The sequence below is a fragment of the Entelurus aequoreus genome, linkage group LG06, assembly GCF_033978785.1.
Source record: "Entelurus aequoreus isolate RoL-2023_Sb linkage group LG06, RoL_Eaeq_v1.1, whole genome shotgun sequence".
NCBI classification, from domain to species: domain Eukaryota; kingdom Metazoa; phylum Chordata; class Actinopteri; order Syngnathiformes; family Syngnathidae; genus Entelurus; species Entelurus aequoreus.
In genome coordinates, this window is record NC_084736.1 from 69,150,297 (window position 1) to 69,162,524 (window position 12,228).

General features: G+C 41.1%; 1 protein-coding gene across 1 annotated transcript in view; it reads left to right on the forward strand.

Annotated features, from left to right (window-relative positions):
• The first annotated feature begins 517 nt into the window (after positions 1–517).
• Positions 518–12,228, forward strand: part of rasl10a (RAS-like, family 10, member A) — a 75,297-nt gene continuing 63,586 nt past the window's right edge. The window contains exons 1-2 of the mRNA XM_062051370.1: positions 518–873; positions 957–1,299. Of these exons, the coding sequence (XP_061907354.1) occupies positions 1,084–1,299 (216 nt within the window). The 5' untranslated portion in view covers positions 518–873; positions 957–1,083. The remainder of the gene's footprint in view (positions 874–956; positions 1,300–12,228) is intronic.

Consider the following 12,228-nt stretch of genomic DNA (forward strand, 5'->3'; position numbering starts at 1 on the left):
CGCGGCCCGGTACCGGTCCGTGGACCGATTGGTAACGGGCCGCGGCCGCACAAGAAATTAAAAAAAATAAATTATTTTTTTTTTTTTTAAATTAAATCAACATAAAAACACAATATATACATTATATATCAATATAAATCAATACAGTCTGCAGGGATACAGTCCATAAGCACACATGATTGTATTTCTTTATGACCAAAAAAAAAAAAAAAAAAAAAATTTTTTTTTTTTTTTACTACCCCTCCCACCCCCGGTCCGTGGGACACATTTTCAAGCATTGACCGGTCCGCAAGTACAAAAAGGTTGGGGACCACTGCTGTAAGGGACAAGCGGTAGGAAATGGATGGATGGATGGATGGTTCATTTGGTGGCAATTTGGTTCTCTTTAAAAAGGCAGATTATTCTTGTGTTGGATCTCCTTCCAGGCACCTAAAGCGCAATAATGCAACCTTTTCCTATTTGTAGGCATGAGTGAGTCCAGCACATAAAAGTGTGTGTGCGGCCATCATGCTGACCTTATGTATCGCAGTGATGGATCGGGTTCATATCGTCCTGGACCATCTCTGCTAATAAGTCGTATCCTTCAGCGAGATGATGTGTAGTCCTGCATCACGTGATCACGTGGGGGTAAGAGAGAGAGAGAGAGAGAGGCTGGTGTCTTCCCATCCGCAGACGCACGGTGCTCGTCAATAGGATGCCATTACACAAACCCCACGGCCGAGCTCCAGCGTGGATTACCTTCAAATCGGAAGGCATCTGTTGATGGTCGGTGGGAGAGATCATTAGATCACGTGGGGCGCGTGTCGGCGCCGCGTGATGGAGACGCATGACGATGAAGAAGAAGCCATGAAGACACGCGGGGCTCCCGCCAAGGTCAGATCCGCGTGGGCACCGCCGAGGTGGACTTTCCACGCACGCATCGGCAGTGACAAAGTCTTTCCTTTTCCACTCCACAGGACGCCGTCACGCGCGACGACTCGTCCCCGCCCCCCCCAGCCCGGACTCGGAACTTCTCTGTGACCCACGCGTGGGAGATTTGAGCGCGTGCGCGCGTGTCCATGGTGCTGACCCCGGGCTCCAGGGATGGTGGAGACGCTGAGTATCGCCGTCATCGGTGCTCCCGGAGTGGGCAAAACTTGTATAATCCGCCAGTTCATCTACAACGACTTCGCGGAGGTCTACACGCCGACCCGCAGCAGATACGTGTACCGACCCTCCGTCATTCTCAACGGCAGCATGTACGAGCTGAAGGTGCTGGACGTCCCGCCGATATCGTCCTTCCCGTCCAGCTCCAGTCAGGTACAAACACCACATTTTAGTCCACAGGCAGCCATTTAGTTCAGAACCTCTAGAAACTAACCTGTTGGGTGGAAAATAGGAAAAATAATGAGTTGAGGTGTCCAAACTTTTTCCACTCAGGATAAAAACACTGAATAAATCAAAGCATGCAGGGGCCATTTTGATATATTTAATTTTCAAAACCAATAATACACTACATTGCCAAAAGTATTTGGCCGCCTGCCTTGACTCATACTTGCCAACCCTCCCAATTCAAAATCAAAAAGGTCAACCAACGAACGAGATTTCTCTACAGAATCTCCTCTCTGGTCAACAAAAGCACCATGAAGATTCTGGCGGGAACTCTCGTTCAACCCTTTTTCGATTACGCATGCACCTCCTGGTACCCTAGCACCTCCAAAACCCTCAAATCTAAACTCCAAACATCCCAGAACAAGCTAGTCAGGTTACTTCTAGACCTCCACCCCAGATCACACCTCACTCCTACCCACTTCTCCAAAGTGGGCTGTCTCAGGGTGGAGGACAGAGTAAAACTACTTGCACTGAGCCTAGTCTATAAAATCCGCTACACCTCCCCGATACCGAAGTACATGTCAAACTACTTCCTTAACGTAAATGACCGCCATAACCACAACAACAGGGGGAGTTTCACAAACCACGTTAAACCCAGATTCCGATCTAACAAAGGTCTTAACTCATTCTCTTTCTATGCCACATCAATGTGGAATGCACTCCCAACAGGTATAAAAGAAAGGGCATCTCTATCCTCCTTCAAAACCGCACTAAAACAACACCTCCAGGCAACTTCAACCCTAAACTAACTTTCTCTGATGATGCAATTGTTGATGACTGAAGTGTTGATACCAACAAATCCTAACCCCCCCCCCCCCACCCCCCTCCATATCCCACACCGCGGATTGTAAATAATGTAAACAATTCATTTTATATACTCTGATGATTAACTTGTGTGATGACTGTATTATGAAAATAGTATATATCTGTATCATGAATCAATTTAAGTGGACCCCGACTTAAACAAGTTGAAAAACTTACTCGGGTGTTACCATTTAGTGGTCAATTGTACGGAATATGTACTTCACTGTGCAATCTACTAATACAAGTTTCAATCAATCAATCAATTTTCCCGGGAGACTCAGGAATGTCAGTGCCCCTCCCGAAAATCTCCCGAGGGAACCATTCTCCCAAATTTCTCCCGATTTCCACCCGGACGACAATATCGGGGCACTTAAAGGCACTGCCTTTAGCGTCCTCTACAACCTGTCGTCACTTACGCTTTTCCTCCATACAAAAAGCGTGCCGACCCAGTCACATATTATATGCGGCTTTTACACACACACAAGTGAATGCAAGGCATACTTGATCAACAGTCATACAGGTCACACTGAGGGTGTCCGTATAAACAACTCTAACACTGTTACAAATATGCGCCATACTGTGAACCCACACCAAACAAGAATGACAAACACATTTCGGGAGAACATACGCACCGTAACACAACATAAACACAACAGAACAAATACCCAGAATCCCTTGCAGCACTAACTCTTCCGGGATGCTACAAAATACACCCCCTGCTACCACCAAACCCGCCTCCCCCATCTCCCGAATTCGGAGGTCTCAAGGTTGGCAAGTATGCCTTGACTCACATATGAACTTGAAGTGCCATCCCATTCCTAACCCATAGGGTTCAATATGATGTCGGTCCACCTTTTGCAGCTATTACAAATTCAACTCTTCTGGGAAGGCTGTCAACAAGGTTGCGGAGTGTGTTTATAGGGATTTTCCACCATTCTTCCAAAAGCACACTGGTGAGGTCACACACTGATGCTGGTCTCTCAGTCTCCGTTCTAATTCATCCCAAAGGTGTTCTATCGGGTTCAGGTCAGGACTCTGTGCAGGCCAGTCAAGTTCATCCACACCAGACTCTGTCATCCATGTTTTTATGGACCTTGCTTTGTGGACTGGTGCACAGTCATGTTGGAAGAGGAAGGGGCCTGCTCCAAACTGTTCCCACAAGGTTGGGAGCCTGGAATTGTCCAAAATGTTTTGGTATCCTGGAGCATTCAAAGTTCCTTTCACTGGAACTAAGGGGCCAAGCCCAACTCCTGAAAAACAACGCCACACCATAATTCCTCCTCCACCAAATTTCACACTCGGCACAACTGTGCAGAAAGTCGGCGACCTCTTTGCACTATGCTCTTCAGCATCCGCTGACCCTTCTGTGTCAGTTTACATGGCCTACCACTTCGTGGCTGAGTTGCTGTTGTTCCCAAACTCTTCCATGTTCTTATAATAAAGCCGACAGTTGACTTTGGAATATTTAGGAGCGAGAACATTTCAAGACTGGATTTGTTGCACAGGTGGCATCCTATGACAGTTCCACGCTGGAAATCACTGAGCTCCTGAGAGCGTCCCATTCTTTCACAAATGTTTGTAGAAACAGTCTCCATGCCTAAGTGCTTGATTTTATACACCTGTGGCCGGGCCAAGTGATTAGGACACCTCATTCTGATCATTTGGATGGGTGGCCAAATACGTTTGGCAATATAGTGGAGGTATTTTTACTATCTTTAGGGCTCACCCCAAGTTTTGTCCTGGGAAGGGCCTCAGCCGTAAAAATTTTAAAATTAAGTCGTACGTTATTTTTAATTATTCAACGCTTAAATCTACACATCAGTGGTTTTCAAAATTGTTTCACCAAGTACCACTCAGAAGGCACTCGGCTCTCCAAGTACCACCATAATGACCATGCAACAGTAAAATACAGTAGCATCCATCCATCCATCCATTAGTAGGCCTAGTTATTCATTAAAAACAAGGCAGATATTTTTTCAACAAGTACATTTAATATTTTTGGCCACTGAGTCATTACACACAGTTTGAAAAGTTACACTGTGTTTGAATGTTTGCAAATAAAACACTCATCACTTAAGTGATTCTTCATTTTTCGGTACTTTTCTAAATAAAGGGGACCACAAAACATGTCATTATTGGCTTTATTTTAACAAAAAATCTTAGGGTACATTAAACATATGTTTCTTATTGCAAGTTTGTCCTTAAATAAAATAGTGAACATACAAGACAACTTGTCTTTTAGTAGTAAGTAAACAAACAAAGGCTCCTAATTTAGCTGCTGACATATGCAGTAACATATTGTGTCATTTTCCATTCTATTATTTTGTCAACATTATTAAGGACAAGTGGTAGAAAATTAATTATTAATCTACTTGTTCAATTACTGTTAATATCCGGTTATTTTCTCTTTTAACATGTTCTATCTACACTTCTGTTAAAATGTAATAATCACTTATTCTTCTGTTGTTAGATACTTTACATTAGTTTTGGATGATACCACAAATGTGAGTATCAATCCGATACCAAGTAGTGACAGGATCATACAGCGGTCGATTTAGGGCTATATAAACAAACATTGATTGATTGATTGATATTCAAAGTCCTCATGTGTCCAGGGACATATTTCCTGAGTTTATAAACATAATATACAATTTTTTAAAACGAAAGAAGATTTTGTGATGCTAAAAAATATCGATGTAATCATCGTAGTATCGACTAGATACGCTCCTGTACTTGGTATCATTACAGTGGATGTTAGGTATAGATCCACCAATGGCGTTTGTTTATATTGTAGCGTCCCGGAAGAGTTGGTGCTGCAGGGAATTCTGGGAATTTGTTTTGTCGTGTTTATGTTGTGTTGCGGTGCAAATATTCTCCCAAAATGTTTGTCATTGTTGTTTGGTGTGGTTTCACTATATGGCACATATTTATGACAGTGTTGGCGTTGTTCATACGGCCACCTTTGGTGTGACATGTATGGCTGTTGACTAAGTATGCCTTTCATTCGCATGTGAACAGTGTATTCAAAGTTAAGAATATTGTCTTAGTGGTCGGGCATAATTAATTCTTGTCTTGACTTTGTCAACTATAGACAAGTTTTAACACATTCATTATCATGACTGCAGTGTGTAGTGAAGCATATATAGCTATTTCTCATCTTACAGGGTTGATACTTGCAATAAATGTATTTGATTTGTCTCCATGGAGGCAAGGATGAATGATTTTCAATCAATCAATCAATGTTTATTTATAAGCCCTAAATCACAAGTGTCTCAAAGGGCTGCACAGCCACAACAACATCCTCGGTTCAGATCCCACATCAGGGCAATGAAAAACTCAACCCAGTGGGATGACAATGAGAAACCTTGGAGAGGACCGCAGATGTGGGTGACCCCCCCACCCCTCTAGGGCGACCGGTGAAATGGACGTCGAGTGGATCTAGCATAATATTGTGAAAGTCCAGTCCATAGTGGATCTAACATAATAGTGAGAGTCCAGTCCATAGTGGGGCCAGCAGGAGACCATCCAGAGCGGACACAGGTCAGCAGCGCAGAGATGTCCCCAACCGATGTACAGGCGAGCGGTCCACCCCGGGTCCCGACTCTGGACAGCCAGCACTTCATCCATGGCCACCGAACCTGTGCCCCCCCCCCTCCACGAGGGAGAGGGGGGCAGAAAAGAAAAGAAACGGCAGCTCAACTGGTCTAAAAAGGGGGTCTATTTAAAGGCTAGAGTATACAAATTAGTTTTAAGATGGGACTTAAATGCTTCTACTGAGGTAGCATCTCTGACTGTTACCAGGAGGGCATTCCATAGTACTGGAGCCCGAATAGAAAACGCTCTATAGCCCGCAGACTTTTTTTGGGCTCTGGGAATCACTAATAACCGCTCGCCTGTGCATCGGTTAGGGATATGCTTTCTCATAGTCATTCACATCGACGTCCCATTGGGGTTGTGAGTTTTTCCTTACCCTTATGTGGGCTCTGTACCGCGGATGTCGTCGTGGCTTGTGCAGCCCTTTGAGACACTTGTGATGTAGGGCTATATAAATAAACATTGATTCATTGATTGATGATAAGCCGGAGTTCTTTGAACGCAGATTTCTTGCCGGGACATATGGTACAATACAATCAGCAAGATAGGATGGAGCTAGACCGTGTAGTATTTTATACGTAAGTAGTAAAACTTTAAAGTCACATCTTAAGTGCACAGGAAGCCAGTGCAGGTGAGCCAGTATAGGTGTAATATGATCAAACTTTCTTGTTCTTGTCAAAAGATTTTGAAGTAGTTACAACACTGCGGACAGACACTAGCTGCTAGTTAGCTTATTAGCCAGCCATGTCTTTAAAGCACCTCTTCCTGAGGGCGTTTCAGTGTTATAACTTCACCTTTATCTTTATTTATTATGCCAAAATGTGTCCGTTCTCCCTTTTCTGTCTACACACTGTGTCTGCTTGAAAGTACTCCAGCGATTGTGCACTGCCGAACATGCTCATCTGCATGACACGATGACGATGGGTGGGGGACCGGTACTTTTCAGAGGCGGTATAGTACCGAATATGATTTATTAGTATCGCGGTACTATACTTGATGTTGGAGTCTGCGCGTCTGCCTCGTCGAAAAAGACCTCAACGGCGGAGTGGGCGGATGATGGTTGCATAGAAGCGCCACAACAGTCACAAAGGCGGAAGAAGGCTGCAGCAAAGATGGGCCCCCAATTGTCTTGGTCTCCATGACATTGGACCCTGGCCTTCTTTTTGCCAAGGACAGTGTGGTGGCTGTCTGTGCACCAGTCTCCCCACTTTAAAAGATTGCACGCACAGGCGTTCTCCTGAAGGCAATCCCACCAACAGGAGGACAATCATACTCGTTCCGAGTGATCGCCGACGACTATAGATAGATAGATAGATAGATAGATAGATAGATAGGTCTTTGTTGTCATTGCACAAGTACAACAAAACTTTGTTTTCAGCACAAACCCGTTCAAGATTAGACAAACAAACAGTGTACAGGGTTACAGAACAGGAGCGCTGATGGGTCGCCACAAGACGCCCCGTAAAAGGTAAAACGCTGGGGGAAAAGATGAGTAAAACAATACAATCTATACTGGGCTCCTAAGGGGGCCTAGTCTGGAGTGGGAAAAAACCTCCATGCAATGCACACATAAACACGTTACATTTAATCACGACAATCTCGCGCGGTGGTGAAGGCGTGGGGTGGTGAAGGGGGGTGTGTGCGTGTGTGCCCAATTGTCTTGGGTGTGATGATGTAATGTTTCTTTAGACTGAGGCCGATCTGCAAAAGTTCGACTCCAGGTGTCGTTGAGGAGGGAGGGAGGTCAAAAGCGTTCATTGGGGGTGTTTTTCAGAACAGCCTGGTCCTGTTTTCACAGCGTCAAGGCCATTCGAGGGAGTCAAATCGTATTCAGAAGAGACAAAAACAAAGAGAGCAAGCTGGGGGAAGAGGGAGCGGGAAAACCGCCCTCACCAGAGGCAAGACAGAAAAAAATATACTAGTACCGGTATACCGTACAACCCTAGTTTGTAAGATATGTCGATATGTTTTTGAACAAGATATGAATTAAGAAAATATCTTAATATCGATATAATTTATTTCACGTTAAAATGACCAAACGTCGCTTATTTGTTGTGTTCCTTGATTCTCCCCCGCTTCCCACTCCCTCTCAACACTCCATGGGCTATTAAACCCCTCCCCTTCCTCCTTCCAAGACACGCTTGCTCTCTCCCACCCACTACACTGACCCGCAACAACAACACCCAGGCAAATATTCGCCACGTAGCTTAACTACATTTACTTTTTAAACAAGTAGCGATTTCTGTTGCTTAGCTATTTTTACACCCATGTAGCGGTTGGATAAGCTACATGCTACAAAAGAAGAGAGAGGGAGAAGAGAAAGAAAGCAGTGGACTATTGTACCTTCAAAACCGCACTAAAACAACACCTCCAGGCAACTACAACCCTAGATTAACACCCTCCCCCCACCACATCCCACCTCCCCGGATTGTAAATAATAAAATGTAAATAATCAAATGTACATACTTGTTCTTATGCTTTCTGAGCTCACTATGTTCACTGCTCGCTGTACATATCCTACCAGGTCAGACCTACACTGTTTCAATGTCCATTTCTCAGATGATATAATTGTTGCTGATACCAACCAAACCTAACCCCCCAACCCCCTCCACATCCCACCCCCCCGGATTGTAAATAATGTAAATAATTCAATGTATATACTCTGATGATTAACTTGTGTGATGACTGTATTATGCTGATAGTATATATTTATACCATGAATTGATTAACGTGGACCCCGACTTAAACAAGTTGAAAAACTTATTCGGGTGTTACCATTTAGTGGTCAATTGTACGGAATATGTACTGTACTGTGCAATCTACTAATAAAAGTCTCAATCAATCAATCAAACTCCACGGGCAGGGGACAACATGGGAAACATCAATGATGATTGGTTGGTTTACGTGTAAGAAAATCCATGAATGGTTGGTTGGTTTACTATGATGAGTCACGATTGGTTAAGATTAGGGCAAAACATTAGGGACAGGCCAATCAGAGGCAAGATAGGGAGGGTCATCGAACCAGGAAGGGAAATCAGAAGAGAAGAGGGAATATTCAAGAGGGCGATTTCTATATAAAAAAAACTAGTGGAAGATGGCAGAGGAATTCTCTTCCTTAGATTTTTCTTTTAGCGATGTAGACGACGTCCAGGAAACCCACAATGTGTCTACTTGGCCACATTTGGACAAATGTATGCGTCTGGATAAAACAATGCCCAAAACATAATAAAAGTGCCACTGACAAAAATGAATATCTTTTATATGTATATTTTCACCGAAAAATATATCAAGATATATATTGAATATCGAGTTTAAGTGGAAAATATATTGAGATATTCTTTTTCGTCCATATCGCCCAGCCCTACTGTTTACCAATACCACAGTTTGAGAACCACTGCTCTAGAGCAACGTCAAGTCTGTCAATATAAAGTAAAAAAAAAAAAAAAGTTTTATACCTTTCTTGTCAAAGAAAACCCTGTTTTTTTTGGCAAAATGTCAAAGTAGAATATTTAATGTGAAGTAATTGGAACCATTAGAATAATAATAATAAATATAATAGTAATAATAATGCATTATAAAATCCATCCATTTTCTACCGCTTGTCCCTTTTGTGGTCGCGGGGTGTGCTGGAGCCTATCTCAGCTGCACATGGGCGGAAGGCGGGTTACACCCTGGACAAGTCGCCAACTCATCGCAGGGCCAACACAGATAGACAGACAACATTCACACTCACATTCACACATTATAAAATAATAATCATAATGCATTATACATTGATTTGATTTATTATTGTTTTGTGTTTTTTTTTTTTTTTTTTTTAGCATTGACAGTTTTTTAAATTAATACCACTAAAATTCTTGCAAATCTAAAAGATCCCCACTCCTTAAAGTGTTAAAATAAGTCATAGACTTTTTTATTGTTTTATTTTCGAAGCTTAAATCTCTGGATGAACTTCAGATCTGTCCGTCGACTATAAGTTTTTATCAATTTTCTATGTTTATTTTTTATATTTGTTTTGTTTTTGTCAAAGAAAACTTAGTTTTTTGTGTGTAACACAAAATATGCAATATCCCCCCCCCCCCCCCCCCCCAAAAAAAATATTTCAGAATGGAATTTTTGATGTGAAGTAATTGGAGCCTTGAATAGGTCAATAATTTATAACAACATTGATTTTGAATATTTATAAAAATTTTTAAACAATGACAGATTTATTTTTATATTTTTTAATTAAATTTTTATTGACATCCAGCATCAGACATTCCTATCCATTACATCATATTTGCATACAACATACATCTATTGTCTACCCTAAATATCCAAATAATATTTTTTGGTTTATATCCCAACAATGCCACCCCTACCCCCATAACAAGAAAAAGAGAAAAAAACGCAAAAAAACAAAAACAAAACAAAACAAAATGAAAATAACAAATAAATAAATAATAATAATCAAAATTAATAAGAAAAACTTCAAAATAAAAGAAAGAATATGAACAGATAGTAAATTAATAAATAGAAAAAAAACTATAAACATATAGGAGTAATCTTTTCACACAGTACAAAAACTAATTCGGGAAAATAAAATCAGGCCTATGGGGCATGATATAATTGACCCAGATTTCCCAGTATGAAGTAAATTTCTCCAATTTATAATTAATAAATGCCGTTCTCTTCTCCATTTTATAAATGTCCATTGTGATTTCCATCCATAGCTTCACAGTTGGGCTCTCCTGTGATATCCATTTCCTGGTAATGGTCTTTTTACAAGCCACTAGTAGGATATTCATTAAGTGTTCCGAAGAACAGAGTCTTACTTTTAAGGGGTATTTTACATTTGAAAATATCCCGTAGAGCTTGGAGTATCTCTTCCCAATAATCCTTTATGGCAGAGCAGTCCCAGAATACATGGTAGTGGTTTGCGTCTAGAGTCCCACAATTTCTCCAACAGGCAGGGGAGTTGTTATCATAATGAGACTTCTGAGAAGGTGTAGTAAAAAATCTGATCAAACTTTTCCAGCCAAATTCCCTCCACTTGGGTGAGCTGGTACAAAAAAGTCCATTGGTATCTCCATATTATTGTCCATTCTTCCTCAGATATAGTTATACCTCCTTCCTTCTCCCATTTTGTTTTAATATATGAAGTTGAATACAATTTCATATTCAACAGACCCTTATACAAGCATGAAACAGTTCTATAAATAGTTTCTGAATTGTAGGCTTTTGTTAACAGTTCAATTAAACGTATGCTTGTCTTTGTTACATTTTTCACCTTCATATTAGCAAAATGCCGCAACTGCAAATATCTATAGAAGTTTTGGTTTTCTAATAAATGTGTCCTCTCAATAGTTTCAAAACTGAGCATTTTTTAAAAATCTTTCATTACACTACATAAAGCTGTTATACCCTTAGATATCCAGTCCTTGAATCTTGAGTCTAATTTATTAGGTGCAAACTCTAAATCATAGGCACACCATTTAAGAACTGTAATATAATTCTCGAGTTTGTATTCCTTAATAATCATTTTCCACACTTTAAGGGTCCATTTCACCCATGGATTATCAATGTGATTTATGTGGGTTTTTAGGTTGTTATCCGCCAAGATTGCTTGTATGGGGATGAAGGGCATTTCTTCTTCAATATTTTTCCATTGAGCAACATATGACGGGTTGCACCAGCATATCACTGCTCTCATCTGCGCTGCAAAATAATATCTGAGGCAAAGTAAACCCCATTCTCCCTTTTGAGTTTTGGGACAAACTCTTGGCCTTTTACTTTGCCATAAATACCTGGATAGCATTTTGTCCCATTCATTGAATTGCTTAATCTCTATTGGCAGAGTTTGAAATAAATACAACAGCCTTGGCAGTACGTTCATTTTAATAGAATCAATTCTAGAACTAAGGCTAAAAAAAGGAATTAAGTTCCATCGTGCTATATCATCCTTTATTTTTTTATGTTTGGGTAAATAATTGTGTTCTGATAATTTTGTAAGATCTTTTGATAAATTGATGCCCAGGTATTTAAAAGACTCTGTTTGCCATGCCAAGGGGTAACTGCTTCTGATTTCTCCTGGTGGGCTATAATTATATGAGAGTAGCTGGGTTTTACCTACCGGTATATTGATAATTGATAATTGATAATTGACCATACTGTTCAAATGATTGCATTCATTTAGGAAGAGAGTATGTTGGGTGCCCGAGGTAGACCAAACTGTCATCCGCATAGCAGGCCAATTTATGCTCTCTACCTTTAACAATAATTCCCTTGATGTCTTCATTTTGTCTAATGGACTGAGCTGGCGGCTCCAGATATAATGCAAAGAGTAATGGTGACCATGCACAGCTCTGTCTAGAACCCCTTTCTAAGGTACATCTATTTGATATATATCCATTGACTTTGGTGTGTTATAACTATGGCTGTCAAGCGATTAAAATATATATCACGATTAGTCGCATTGTT